This window comes from Geospiza fortis, unplaced genomic scaffold (genome assembly GCF_000277835.1).
Source record: "Geospiza fortis unplaced genomic scaffold, GeoFor_1.0 scaffold333, whole genome shotgun sequence".
In the NCBI taxonomy this organism is placed as follows: domain Eukaryota; kingdom Metazoa; phylum Chordata; class Aves; order Passeriformes; family Thraupidae; genus Geospiza; species Geospiza fortis.
This window is the reverse complement of record NW_005054347.1, coordinates 2,810,032-2,825,264: the sequence shown is the minus strand read 5'-3', so window position 1 is coordinate 2,825,264 and position 15,233 is coordinate 2,810,032. Positions and strand designations below refer to the sequence as shown.

Below are 15,233 nucleotides of genomic sequence, written 5' to 3'. Positions count from 1 at the left end.
AGGGGGCGGCAGCACCCGGCGAGCCCGGCCAATCAGAGCCCCGGGTCGGCTGGAACCCGGAGGATCTGGCCAATCAAAATTCAGGGGTTACGGGGGAACCCTGTGTAGCTGACCAATCAGAAATAAGAGATTACTGGGACCCTGGGGCGCCTGGCCAATCAGAAATCAGGGGTTACTGAGACCCTGGAGTGCCTGGTCAATCAGGAATCAGGACCCACTGGAACCCAAGGGGCCATGATTAATCACACCCCAAAGGCAGGCTGCTGCCCCGGGGCAGCTGACCAATCAGAGCCTGGGAGCAACTGGGAAGCAGTTTTCCTGATTTCCTGGTCCGACAGATTCCCTTGTCCAATAGTGATTGAGGACCCTTCAGGTCCAACGTCACTAGCCAATCAGAGCCTTAGCCGTAAAAATAACCCAAAGGCACTGACCAATCAGACACCAGCATGTCACACCCCAACTTCCTCTGCCCAATCAGAGCCTGGGGCCCAAAGGCTCTTGGCCAATCAGAATCCAGGGGTAACAAGATCCAAAGGCAGGTGGGCAGTGGGCCCTTCTGTGGCTGTCCCCCCACCCTGGCCTTGCCGCGGAGCCCCCAGGGCCTGCCCTGGCTGGGGCAGTCGAGCGTCGGGAAGCAGAGCCCTGGGAAACGGAGCCCCATCCTTCCCTCTGCATCTGCCGGGGCCAGGCTGAGCATCCCCAGCAGCTCCAGGGCTCTGACACCTGCCTGCCCTGCCCAGAAATGGCCCCTACCACAATGACACCTTGGCTACAGGCGAAGCCTGCACTTTCCAGGCACTCCTCCCTCTTTTCCTTTCCATGGTTCAGCAAACCTGGGCGGTCAAAAGTGTCTCATGGGTTTCCCTCCCCTATTTGCTGCACAGTTGTGGAGGAGGATGGCCCCAGCAGACTGGCCTGAGGTTGGGACAGAACTGGGGGCTACAAATTGGGCAGCAGAGGCTCCTATACACACAAATCCCATCTGTTCCCCGCTCTGCAGACTCCTCAGACTTTGTTTCCTGGAATCAAACATACATTTTGGGTCTCCTCTCTGGCACCTGACAGTCTGTCTCTTCTTCTTCTGAGGGAAGACAAAAACCACCTTGATCTCCGTTTTGCTGCCCCAGATGATGATGGCAGCAGGACAGCTCAGGTGCTGGCTGGTGAGCTTTGCACAGTCTGTCCTACATCCCAGCTCTGCCTGCCTGCTGCACACGCAGCTGGATTTTCATACATGGCTTACTTACAAAATCACGGCTGCTGATTGTTGGCTTTACCCTTTTAATGAATTGAGCTGTCTTTTGGGAGGCACGCTTACCTGAGCTTGGGGGGAGGGAGGTGAGCCTTCCCCAGACAAGGATTTTAGGTTTTTGCTTACACTACATTTGCTATTCAGTCACAAATATTCTGTGGGCTCCCTCCAAGGCTGAAATGCCATCGTTGCAGTACGATGTTTCACTTGCAATTTGCTGCTGATTTCTCCACTGGGTATTCAGGGTTTTATCTAAATGTAACTAAAATGGCTTTGTTTTTACGCAAAGCTCCAGCTGACAGAACATACTGTAAGAGGAGTAGTGCCTATTGACCAAATCCATTGGCTGCCACTACCCTGGTCTGATCAGTCTCCATGTACCAAACTCCAGCAAGCAGGCTTGGCACAGGGGAGGCAGGAGATGCCCCTTCCCCATATCCAGGAGCCCCCCACTGCCTTTGCTGCAGCCTCCTCTCAGCATGGGGAGCAATTCAAGCAGCCCTAGTGCTGGGCAAGCCCCTATTTCCATAGCACTCCTATTCATTAATCTCCTTCCCTAAGTATCCCCATTGGTACATAAGCACAAAGACTGAGAAAACTGAGCCACAGGAATTCTGAAAACCCAAACGCCAATAACTCACGTTCTAGCATGTTACGAATACAGTGTATAATCATGATTAGATCACAACACAAGGGACAGCCATAATTCCAGCACACCTCTGCATATGGAAAGCTAAATTTTGCAGCCCTTAAAATCACCACCGTGAGAGTCTTCTGCTCTGCTTCCTGGGCTGTTTCCCTTGGTAAGCCAGGCAGACTGAAATCTCGTTCATATTGTGGCTTTATTAAGAATACACTGAGGCTTTACACACCCTTGGCACCCACTCTGAGGTCCCTTTACACTGCCAGTGCAGCGTAACTCAGCCAGCACAAGCATAAATGAAAATCAGGCCCTAGAGGTGTTTTCTCCCTGCAGTGCAGACTTACAACTCCCATTACACATTTGCATTAAGGGCTGCAACCCTCCATAAAATATGCTCACAAACTTAAAGCGCATTAGAGAGTAGCTGGACTCAGCACACAGAGGGGCTTCTGCTAAGAATATTTGTCTTTGAGTATGACATAATAAAAATGTACAGGAACAGAGGGCTGCAAGGGGCCACCAGTCTCACAGAGACTGAGGTCTGGCAGAGTGGGAAGGGAGGGGGGTTTTCCAACAAAGGGGCCATAGCAAAAATCTCTTCCACGCTCTTTTGAAATGAACATAATTTATTTATTAGCCTTAATAAACAGGCAGGAAAGAGAGCAGGATTACCTGAAACAGGCATTTCTGCATCTTCTGCAAGGTTTTGCTTCTTTTGCTTTGCTCCAGCTTTTATTGTTCATGGGAAAGTAAAGCGGCTGTGACGTGACACCAAGTTATACCTCAAAGCCACATGGGACTATGATCCACAACTGATAGTATAACCAATAAATAGGACAGAGGATGGAATAATAGGCAACAAATGCACAAATCTGCTACTAACAGAACCCATCTTCAGGAACACACGTTATAAGTGGGTCTGCTCAGTAAGAGCCTCAGCACTGGTCATCACAGTGGAGGCTCAAACACAGACTGGGCTTGTGCAAAGTGGCTGGTGCAGGAAGATATGAGTGCCTGCCTGACCCTGGGCACAGGGTATGGCTGCAGACCACCACAGAAGAGAGGGTGATAGGTGTTTGTCATGCTGGCACAGCCTCAGCCCACCCAGCCTGTCTGCACAGCAGGTGGACACAAGCTTGGGTCTGTGCTGATGACCAACATTGATTTATCTGCTGTCTTTCAGAGAAGCCAGTGGCTGAGTACAGACTTGCAGCCAAAGAGCTGGATGTGTGTTGAGTTGGAGTCAAGTGCGTCAGCCTGCCCCAAAAATATAGATGGACTTACAACCATCCAAACTGTACTTGTGCTGCTCCCCTTTTCATTTCTTGCTCCATCTCCCTCAAGTTTTACTCATTGCATCACCAAAGTCAAGACTTGTTTCTCCTCTGGGAAGAGAGTGTTTTATAAAAGAGGCTGGCATGGCTGTGGATTGTCCACTCATTTCTGTCTTTGATGGGAGTCATGAGTAAAAAACACCACTTCTCTGAAAGCTTCTCAATGGGCACAGGGTGGGTAATGACAAACACAGTCATGGAAATGAGACCAAAATGGTGAATATAATGCAACAGAAACCTCTACAAAGATTTAAAAACATTTTTAAATACCACAGTGGTTCTAGTCAGAGCTGAGAGGACTTTGCAGACAAAAGCCCACCTTGTCAGTCCTGTGAGGGGCCAAGTGTTCATGTCCCCATGATGTCGGCAGGAGAACCAGGGCAGTGATTGCATAGCCAAGAGCAAGGCTGTCACACAGAGAGAGCTGTGGGCACTGGGTTGTGCTGGCTCCCTGCCTAAGGCTGAGACCAGCAACAGCATCTACCTGCTTACCTGGTATCTGTCTGAGTGATGGATGTCATCTGAGGAGTGGGGTGATGCTGTCGGAGAATCTCCTTCCCGCTTGATTGAGGCCGACAACAAAATTGACTGCAAGAGAAAGGAGAAATTCATGTTGTGAGCACTGTTGAGCTCTCTGCCTGTCTCTGAGCTGTCCTCAAAGCCATGGACAGCGTCTGCTGAGCTGTGGTACTGTGCTGGGATGGAATACTGCGCTGTGGGTCTGGCTCTGCTCTTTGTGAGGGACTCTGCCCCATGAGGGCACCAGGGTCTAGGAAAGTACAAATGAATGGCACAGTCATTTTTACCCCAGGTCTGGTGGCTGGGGCAGAATCAGGCCCTGCTGGAAATGATATGTGAGGACCACACCAGAAATTCTCATGATAAGGCACAGGAGTGCTGAGGTGGAGCAGTGCTTACACGTCCTCATCTGCCCTTTCTAAGTGCCACTAAATCTCTCAATAGCTTTGTAAACTGCACTAAAGCTCTCAGCACCTTTGCAGTGCAACTACCTCTTCCTTCAGTAATTATGCTATTTATTTTAATAAGTAGCACAGAAAAAAAAGGGCCTTTTAGAAGGTTAAAAAGCTCTGTGATATTTGAGACCTAAGAGATCACTGATAAACTTCAAGTCCATAGTAGGTAAGTCTAAATTCTACACACAGTGAACTCTAGCAGAAAAATTACTATGGGAGTTTGACAGCATCTGAAGAAATGTACACTGAGTTGCAATTGAACTTGATGATTAGAGTACTTTGAAGGAAAAATGCAATTTAAAATTCTGTCTAAAATTATAAATTACCTAAACTAGGCTAAATATAGCCCACTACATTGTGAAAAAATGTGCACTGGAAATGCAGCTCTGCAGATGTTTGTTTCTGAGAATCAGCTGGCAAGATTTGACAATAAATGACTGCTTGGAGATGTGTGTGTTTGTGAAGGGAAGTGTAGATATCATCTGAATTGGACAGGTCAAGTGTGGTGACAACATTATTAAAAAGCATAATACCTTGGAGAAAGGCAAGTATTCCAGAAATATTTGCCTCTGGGCTGAAATGAAACATGAAGAAATGTGCGTTTTTTGGGAAAGATATGAGAAAGTGGAAAAATGACTCAGCATACAAATTGGTTCAGTCAGCAGCAAGCAATCCCCCAGGCTTGGACAGGAGAACAGCCCAGCAGTGCAGCCAGCACGGGCATGGAGGGAAGGCAGGCTCAGGGTGGTGGTGGAGGAGGAGAGTTTGAGTTTAACCCCATGGGTGTGAGCTGCCAGCCCTGCCATGAGGGCAAGAGGCATGTGCCAGTGTGCAGTGCACACCTCTGCCATAAAGCCCAGCTCTACTGGCTGTGGGGAGATGTGATGTCCTGAAAGGGGTCACAGAGGAGCTGCCTGCTGGGGTGCTCAGTTATTTCCTTGTACAAAACCACTTCTGCCAACTGAGACCACATCTTGGGGCTGGCTTGCTCCTCAGCTCAGCCCAACAGGGATGCCAGGCACTGGGAGGGGCAGTGGGAGCCCCACAGGGCTGGGGGCATCCATCACAGGCTGCCTCGAGAGCCCAGCCTTCACTTTCCAGGTGGGCAGAGCAGGGAGGCTCTCTGGCTTCATGTGTTAGCTAAACCCAACTGCTAATGGGCTTTGGTGAACAGCTCATTTATTTCTGGAAAAGTCCTCTGCAGAGTTTCTGCAGAGTGCAGACCACAAGCTTTTGCTGTTGTTTAGTTGTCGTTATTTTCTAAATAGAGAGTGAGGACCATTTTTGAATAAGCAGGATTGCACATGTCCTAAAAAAACCATGGGGATGAGGCTCAAAGCCTTCAGTTGTGACTCAGAATAACAGAATAACAGTTAATGCCCTAATAAGCCAAGCATCCTGGAGCTGGGAGGGTTAAATCTGTTTTGTCGTCCAATGTATTCTAGAAAAGGGGAAAAAATACCCATCTCCCCATTCCTCGACGACAGACAGACAAACCCTGCCCACCTCCCTCTCCCCCCCTCAGCTTCTGGTAGCTCTAATCCAATATTATTATGTGAAAAATGGTTGGGCTAGCTATGGAGACAGTAAATTAAACGTTATGTATTAGTTTTTAGCGTGTGGTCCTAGGAAGAATGCTGGCCCCATTTATTCCACAAACCTCCCGAGCACCATGGCAATGACCTCTGGAAAAACGCAGGGCTAAACTAATCCCAAAGATGTCAATCTCGAGGCCTCTTCTACATACACTTGCAGTTTAGATTAATAAACTGTCTATTTTTAAATTGTGTGCAAGCACTTCAATTTTAAATACCTTGCCAGCATGTTAAACACAGCGTTAGAGATGCCAAGTCACACTTCCCCTTCACTCTTAGGGAACTTGACTTCATTTGTTTTTCTCATTTCCCTGTGCTGTGCCACACTTTGGCTCTCAGGCAGCCATGGGGGCAGGCAGTGATGCAGGCTCAGAGGCTGAGGGATTAGAAAAGGCACTCACCACCAGGGTGACATTCAATCCTGCAGGAGGCCAGCCTCAACAGTTCCAATTTTGGCTTCTTTTACCCCAGATTGTCATGTTGAGGCTGTTTTTCAATGGCTGAGTAGTGAGCATGACTGACCACAGGATACCAAGCCAAGGATTTGCTATCCCTGCACCACTCTGGTCATTCCCACATTGCTCTTGGCAAGCAGAGGAAGGGTAGTGATACAATTCCCATTCCTCTGTCAACTGCATTCTAGGAATGTGGAGGGAAAAGATGCTCTCCCAGCCCTCATGCATGCCCATGCTGCATGGCAGATCCAAATTCTGGCATCCCAGCCCAAAAACATGGCACTGTGTGCAGACAGGTCTGAGGGGGAGATGCTCTCTGCCATGGGACCAGGTTCTTCAGCATGATGGGAACAAGCGTTGATGCTGAGATGTCCCTTTTCCCTTGGGTTAAGGCCACCAGCCAGCTCATCCCTGCCTGGCTGCCAGTACATGCCAGCTGCCCTTCAGAGTGTGTCTGAGTGAGGATATTGGGGGGAGAGGACCCTCCTCCCTCCCTGGTCTCCCTTCCACAACTCCCACCATCAAAGCTGGAGCAAGGGCTGTGTGTGAGTGGTGGTGCAGCTTCATATTTCTCCCTCCCCTTTAAATCATCTCTCCATTGGGTAGAGGCACTCTCTGTGGAGGTTATAAACCCTGAGAGGATCAGACTGAGCATTACACCTGGGGCAAGCTAAATAAAAAAAGGTCACCGGCGCTTTTTAAACATGGACAAAAAAGCAGTAAAATGTGTTTGAAAAAAAAATCTGGCATTAAATCATGACTTTTTGCCTGCCTTGGCTCATTAAAAGTGGCCTTTTGGAAGGTAAAATTATCATTGTAAGTGATAAGATCTTTAAGAAAATAATTCACGGCTTCTTCACCCTTTAATATGATAGCCGCCACCGGCTAATTTTTTTCTTAATGGCAACGAGGCCATCAATCTTGTCCGAGCCCCGTACTCCCTCCTTCCTCCTGCCCCTCCTGCCATGCTGGGCAGCCATGGCCCTGCTCAGTGATTCCTTCCTGCCCTTCGGAGCCCAGTGGTGCCGTGCCACAGAGAAGAGATGTGTCTGGATGTGCCCGGATCAGAGATGTGTCTGGGTATGCCACGGATCAGAGATGTGTCTGGGTGTGCCCGGATCAGAGATGTGTCTGGATGTGCTACAGAGAAGAGATGTGTCTGGCTGTGCCACGGATCAGAGATGTGTCTGGATGTGCCATGGAGAAGAGATGCGTCTGGATGTGCCATGGAGAAGAGATATGTCTAGATGTGCTACAGAGAAGAGATGTGTCTGGCTGTGCCATGGATCAGAGATGTGTCTGGATGTACCATGGAGAAGAGATGTGTCTGGATGTCCCCAGATCCCGAGGGCACATCAGCCTTGCTCAAGCTGCAAGGCTCCCCTTGGTCACTCCTGACACGCTCCATGGACCTGCAATCCTGTAGAGATCAGCTGGGAACCTTTCAGCAGCTCACTCAAACGAGGAGCAACACCTAGTTTACATAAATAAACACGGGGGCAGGTTTGGTATGAATCAAATGTGCATCCTGCAGCCTGTATGCCAGCTGCTGTGATGGCAGGCCATCGATCCCCAGGCCTGCTCCTCCCTGCCGGGCCGGAGGAGCCGTGGGCAGTGCTGAGGCAATGTCGCCAAGGACACCCGTGCCAGCCCACCAGCGGCTCCTGACCTCCCGGCGCGGGGCCTGGAAATTCCGGGCACACGCCGCCCCCACCCCGAAGCGCGGCCTCTCGCCGGCAGCTGGGGCAGGTGTCAGCGTCGGGACAGCCCAGCCCGTGGCTCTTACATTCTGCTGCCTCTCAAGGCCAGTCATTTGAGAGTATTAAAGTGCTGGACTCCTCTTTCTGAGAGCCCTGGAAAAACATAAGGAGTCTATTTTTCTTAAACAATCCATCACAGCTGCTGTCAGCAGAACAAATACCCTAACCCTGCTTTTTATGTATCTATATGGCCTTTTAAATTTTTTTTCTTTTTTTCTTTTTTTTTTTTGGCACAAAATGTTCCCTGCTTGATGCATTCAGCCTTAACTCTGCCATCTAAATAGGTACTTATCACTTAACATGGAGGTGATGGCTTGACATGTTTTCTGTCTCCTGCCCTCCCCTCCACGGTAGGGAAGACGTCAAAGTGTTGCTAATAGCTGTTATCACTTGGGAACTGTAACCCGAAAGCAATAAGTGATACCAGGCCTTGCTGTGATTTCCCCCCTTAACTCTGCTAGCCGTTTTTTATGTTATTGCTGGAGGATCCCCGACACAAATATGCTACTATTAGAGCTGAGTTTCCTAGAAGCTTTTGGAGGGTCCACATTTGCTCCCGGGAAAAGTTAGAGGTAAAATTATCTAGTGGCTTTTAGCTGGCAGAGATAAAGGTGGGATGGAGCTGGGGATGAAAGGCTTAAATGTGAGAAGGGTGTGAATGGCGAATAGAAATAATGGTATCAGCAGCTTCTGGCCTTCACTGAAAAATTCCAGTGGTTCCCAAGCAGAATAAGCTTACAGAAATGTGAGCTACTAATTAATTTCTGTGCATGTTACAGTGACACCTGGGATCGTAATGGAGCTCTGCATCCTCTTGGAAGAGACACCAGCTACATGGAGGGAAAAGGGGCCCCTTCCAGCAGAACTGCCATCAGCACCCTGGAGATGGAGGGGGAAAGAGGTCTGGCCCAGGTCTGCCCCTCTCTGCTCCTTCTGCCAAATGCAGTGGTTTCCCCTGGTCTAACAGGAGGGTACAGCTGTTTGGCCCAAGGGGAGTGAAGGGCTTTGTTTGGTCATGGGGCAATTTGTTTTATGGAATAAAACCTGGCAGATATTGGTTTTGGAGTGACTCTGGTATTCATCACCCCAAACTGCAGGAAACACAGCCAGCTAACACTCATCCTACGTAATTTCCTCTCCTTCACATATCTGTGGGCCGTTCTCATGTCCCCAGGTTGGCAATAGCTTTGCCACAATACTCAGATTTAGCTTTTAAATCTTTCCTTGTAAATCACAGTTACAGAGGGAGGGAGCACAGATAGGGGAATGACTTTGCCAACCTCCCACTCTGTCAGTGACACAAGAGAAGGAGTTAAAACCTCAGGGCACTGACACCCGTTCCTCATTCCTACCACTGTGGACATGATATGAAGAAGTTAAATGATTGTGCTAGAAATTTCATCTCAAGTGAGGCAGCTGGGAAGGGCTAAATACAGACATTCTGTCAAGGTTTAAGGCTCCAAATCTTGCTTGCTTCAAAGCTCTTTTTCCTTGGAGGGCTTTAGTGGTCAAATTTCCCACTTGATGTTGTAATTCTCTCTCAAACTGCTCGGTGAAGCTGTAAAATCACGGGGGTGGGTGGGGGAAGCGAAGAGCTCTGGCCCTGTGGCTCGGTTCCCAGCTCTGCCGGAATTCTGGGAGCAGAGTGCTGGCTGCCTGCCTGTGGGCACCCTCTGTGGAGCTGGGTGCACACCTAAACAAACCAACCACAGGCATCTGCTGGGTGCGTGGGATGGATTTTGCTCGTGGCCACTCACGTCAGTGTGTGCAGCAAGAGCACAGCCAGGACTGGGAGTGGGAAAGGCAATTTGCAGCCATGTATTAGGAAGCAGCAGTGAAAAATGGATGCTGAACCCCCCACAAGAGCTGGGATGCTTCATATACCCAGTCTCTTCCCCTTCAGTAATCAGTACCAGCTCTTCCACAGGGGATATAAGTTTACCTGTTAGGTGACAGGTAACAGTCTGCAGCTAACACCCAGAAATACAGGCAGTAGTGAAGTGCTCTTAGGTAGCAAGAAGGATCTGGGGATGCTGACTCTCCAGCTAGCACCAGCTGCTCAAGGAAGAGTGGGAACAGTTGGATTTATACCTCACCAACATGGGTTCAACCCAATGTGTGCTCCTCTCCTGCCTTGCAAGAGGCAGCCGAGGCAAGGGGAGAAAGGCAAGGGGAGAGCATGAGGTCTGGGAAGGATACCCAAGGGAACCTCTCTCTGCTGACAGCTGTGTGCAGACTCCTGGGCAGCCACCAGTCCAAATGGAGTCTGGTGTTCTCCATGTGCCTGTGTGAGACATTCCTGTTGCCTGCTCTGCCTGAGACCCAGGCTCTGGCCATGCTGGGGAGTGCTGCAGAGAAGCTCAGGCCTCACAGAGGTCTGGGACATGGCTGGCTTGGACAGACCTTCAGAAAGGGACCTTCTGAGTGACAACCTGCTTGTCCAAGTGCCTTGTCCACACTGGTGTATCACCATCTATTAGGCTTGGTCTCTAAGGGCAGATGAGGATCCTGAACACTGCAGATCTGTGGTGCTCAGCGCTGCCCTTTGAGCTGCCTTTGCAGAGAGGGAGCCCAGGCACCAAACAGTGGTGCTGGCTGGAGCCCCAGCTTGCAGCCCTTGCTGGGCTGCCACTGTCTCAGTCAGCTCTGATAATAGAAGAATCTGATACAATAATCCTGCATTCATCACATCCCATGTTGAGTGATTGGATTTTCTTTGACATATTGCCATGAAAATTGACCCAGTGCAGTGAGTGACAGCTCTTCAGGGGCAGGGGAGCAGTGAGGGACATGCATTTACATCTGGGCTTTTATTGCCCAGAGAGATGTTTGCTGGGGCAACTGTGGGGAAGGAGTGAGAGCAGAGCTAGGCCACAGAGCATGAGAAGATTAAATCCCCAGTTCCAGCTGCCCCCCAGGAAGAGCCTCAGGCCAGCACAGAAGTGGCAATGGTAGTGATGCTATGGGCAAAGGTCCTAAATGAGCCCTAAAGTGGAGTTAGAGCGACCACAGGTTTAACTACCAGCCTGCAGCCATTCCAGTTTTGACATCCCTGAGTGAAACCAGCCTGCCCTTGTTTGTTTTGCCATTGGAAGCTCCCCAGGGATGGGGAGGTGCAGCCCCTTCTCCCATTGCTGAGCTGCTGGAGCTGCTGGCCTTTTTGTTGGCACCACAAAAAGGACTGGCCAGGAAATACTGCAGCAGCCCCCTTCCACCAGCTCACAGTGGTACAGATCTTCCCTGGAGGTGCCTTCCAAACCTCCAGTGATGCCTGGGTGCCTGGACATGGACTGCCAGCCCACTCCAGGGGTCTGTACCCCATCCCTCTGCCTGGGACTGTATCAGAGGGCCTTCACAACCCGATGGGCTATTCATACCCCATGTTGCAAACATGCAGTGGGCACAAAGGAAAGGAGCAGACTTCATCTCCCCACCACCCTCCTCCTCAATCCCACCTGGTTACAAAGGGGCCTTTAATACCAATCTCAGGTGAAGGTGACAGCACTGTGCCTTCCCATGCCACACAGGACTTGTCTCCCAGCAAAAGCCACATAGAAATAATGAATCCTCCTGGGCTGAGAAGCTTTCAAGCTCTCTGAGAAGGGAATGAAAGATTTCCTGATTTCACCCTCTCCCTCCCTGCTCTCCCGGCTTCTTGAAGTTAATGTTCTTAGTCCCAGACGTGACGGGCAAAGGGAAAAGATCCATGTGGTGACAGGGGACGATTGATCTCTTTTACATAGAACGACGCTCCAGTCCCAGTTAATCCCCTCGCTCAAGGCAAATGGGATTCTTTGTCAATGGAAACTTCAAAAGCCTGGCCCTGCCGTGAGATGGACCTTCTTCTTTATCTGGTCTCTGTCAGTCACTCACTGTGTTTGCCTCCAAACAGCTAATCTGTCTTCCTAGCCATCCTTCTCCCTCACAGGAGATGTGTTTGGGACTGCTGAGTTATCTACACGGAGTCCTCATGGGGAGGGAATGGGAAGATTGCAGTCCAGAGGCTTTCATTTTGCTGGTGCCCTTTCCAGCTCCTTCAAGACATCCCAAGGCAGCCTCACACTCTGTGGATTATCAGCAGTGGTGGGTTTGGGGATTCCTCTCTGCTCTGCTTGTTTTCATGGGATAAAGAGTCAGGTCTCCACTCTCCTGCATGACTATACTTTGCTCCAGGATAAAGGAGGAAAGCATGGTCATGCAGGAGACAAAGGTGTGGAGCACTGTGGAGTATCATTGCAATTTCTTTTTTCCCTTGAAGGATTTGGGAAATTGTTGGAGTTACTTGGGAGTCATCCCTACCTGCCAGGAGCTCAGGTCAGCACAGGGGCTCCCAGGCCTCTCCCTTGGTGGGGCAGACAAGGTGTTGATATATTTGGCAAGACACCCAGCCCAAAGGAGAAAATCTAGAACTGAAATGTCAGTCTTTGCTTCTGACATCACATGCCAAAAAAATCACCATAAGCTTTCAGAAAAACCAATGGGGAATGAGACTGGAAGTTAATTCTAATAAAATAAGCATGAAGACATCTCCTGTGAGAGATGCCCTGCACTTGTCTGGAAGCCAGGAGCCTCCCTCCTTCACTTGGACTGTGTCATCAGAAGTGTAGGAGAACCTGGAGCACTTGTCTTTGCTCACCTTGGAGAACACAGCATGATTTTGAGAGGTTGTGCTCCCTGCCTCCTGCTCACCTGCCCAAGCTCTGGTCTTTCCCACCCTGTGCCACATGAAGTCCAGCTGACAGCAAATCAGTAAATTATGCCCTTTGCAGTGATGCCGTGATGCTCTGTGAGTTTGATATTTCTGCATTGTGAGCCTAGGGGATGGGAAGTGGGTCCTGGGGAGGGGGTTGAGACTAAGATGGGGTCTTTTAGTGATTTGGGCTCCTCCTTGGGTGTGCTTCACTCCCTTGAGGCAGGCCCACTCTCCCCTTCCAAAGCTGGCATATGGCTCTGGCTCCAGGAACTCCCACACGTGATTTCCCAGGCTGAGCTCAGGCTGTGTGTGATCAGCTTTCATTAGCTGTCATTAGACACAATCTGGAGTCCCAGAGCCCAGCAGCTCCTTCAGCTCCTCTGTTCTTGGCTGCACAAGGAATGCAGAGCCCTGTGCAGGGACCTGGCTGCTCCACCCCAGTGGCTGAGTGGGGACAGCAGCTTTCCCCAGTGCCACCAGCCCTCAAAGTGTGGCCACCTCCCTGGGACACATCAAGTAGCAGGACAGGGAGCGGGCTGGGAAGGTGGAGGGGTGTAAAGAGCATCCCTTGGGACAGGGAAAATATGCTGAGGTTTGCTCACTTACCTTGGGGGTGCCTGCTGCCATGGCATCCTTCAGGATGGAGCTCTTGCTGCCAAGAGAGAAGAGAACGAGGTCAGTCACAAAACTGGCAGGCAAGGAGGGGAGTGCTTCGAGAGATCTCATAAGGTCAAATAGCAAAGCACATTGTTCCTCTTCCCTGGACCAACAAGAGCCTCCTCACCCTGCCTGGAGGGACATGGGAAGGAGGGCAGTGCCAACTATTTCTCCAGCTGTAACAAAGTGGTCATATGAGTGGAAGTCCCCAAACAGCCACATGAGTCAAACACTGACTCTCCCCGTGCCTGGGGCTTGCAAAGCTCCTCTCCCAGCACTGGGAAAAAGCAGAAGGCAAGTCTGCAGGGACATAGGGAAGAAAGCCAGGGAGAGGGCAGCAGAGGTGGTGAGCCCTGTGAAGGGTCAGGCACAATGAAAAAAGGAGAATAGGAAAGAGAAGGAGATGAAACCGGTATAAGAGCAAGGGAAAAAAAGATTTCTTCAGCTCCAGGCACACCGGGGAAGCAGCAGCTCTGCTGGAGGCTGGAGTGATTTGTTAATTCAGCTTGCTCTCCATTTAGCAGGGAAGGAGGTCCCTACCCGGTGCTCCTCCTCGCCTGCCCTCGCCAGCGGGAGATGCTATAGATTTAATAACACCTTCCCCCCTCCAGACAGGTTAAACTTGAAACAATTACATATCAAAGCCGACATGGCGGGGAGGCCTGCACTGTAATTTTTTGGTTATTAAAGTAATCTCTCTCATGTAAATTCTCCTGCTAACATGCTGCAAACAGCATTAGGAAATAAATTATTTCCCCATGATTCGATTTGTCAATGCAAAGCACCTGCAGCAGGCAAAAGGCTCTTGAAATATGTTGCCAAGCCCAGTGCCTGCGCTTGTAAGCACACGCTGGTGGGGTGGCTGGCTCCCAGCTCCCCATAGCCCCGGGGAGATGATGGATGGGTGGGTGCGTGGGTGGAGGGAAATTGTGTTTAATAACAAAATTTGTATGCAAGCCTGCATCCCAGGCTAAGGATGAGTGATCGGCAGCCAGAAAGTATTAAAAAGCCTCGCTAAACAGATGCTGACAATAGAACAAGACATATCAAATCAGATCTACTTCAGAAACATTAATATACACACGCACACACGCTCGCCCGCGCGCGCGCACCCGGCTCTGCACACCCGCGCCTCTTTCTTCTCAATCACAGCAATATGGGAGACATCAATAAATTTTTATGAGACTTTTAGAAGATCAACACGGTACTAGATGTGACAAAAAAGCAATGTGCCTGTCATGTTCGCTTTGTCGGGGACACTTTAGCCCCAGATGCCGAGCTGCAGTGCCAGCAGGGAAAAATTGAATTTGGCTGGCTTTAATCTGCCTTGATTTGGCAGATGGCTGGGTGTTATGAAATGAGCAGGGATGGAGGAAGGTGTTTTCTCCTGGGGCTATGGCCCCCCTCCTCTCCCAGTGCCACTGCCTTTTGCCCCCTGCCCTGAAATGGTGGAAACACTCAGTTATCCACTGCCATCAGGTCACTCCCAATGCCACAGCTCCGCTCCCAGCTACGGTTCCTGGGGACCACAGATGGATGGGCTGGGGCATCACCTCTCCCACAGCCCCATTTCCCTGAGGGAATGTGCTGCAGGATGCTCACCAAGGGTACAGGATGCCCCCTGTGTCCTGTCCCCCAGCTCTGCTCTCTACCCTCAGGAGGTGTCACAGAGCAGAAATAGTTCCTGCTGCCCACTGAGACGCAGCCCTGGCACCTCCTCAAGCCTGTGCAAGAACAAGCACGATGGGAAAGGTTTCCATCCCCTCTCCAGCTCCAGCACTACCCTGAATTTCTCAATCACATGAAGTGTGAAACAACGTTTTTTTTCCTTTTATAATCCAAACACCTTGTTAAAAAAACAAACCCATTT

The 15,233-nt window shown here is 50.2% G+C and overlaps 1 protein-coding gene across 4 annotated transcripts in view; it reads right to left on the bottom strand.

The window, feature by feature from the left end:
• The window catches only part of RNF220 (ring finger protein 220), a 210,053-nt gene that overhangs the window by 55,309 nt on the left and 139,511 nt on the right, over positions 1–15,233 (bottom strand). For all 4 annotated transcript variants that reach the window (XM_014307895.2, XM_005423116.3, XM_005423117.2 and 1 more), the window contains 2 exons: positions 13,313–13,358; positions 3,722–3,817 (listed from right to left, as the gene is read on the bottom strand). In XM_014307895.2, the coding sequence (XP_014163370.1) occupies positions 3,722–3,817; positions 13,313–13,358 (142 nt within the window). The remainder of the gene's footprint in view (positions 1–3,721; positions 3,818–13,312; positions 13,359–15,233) is intronic.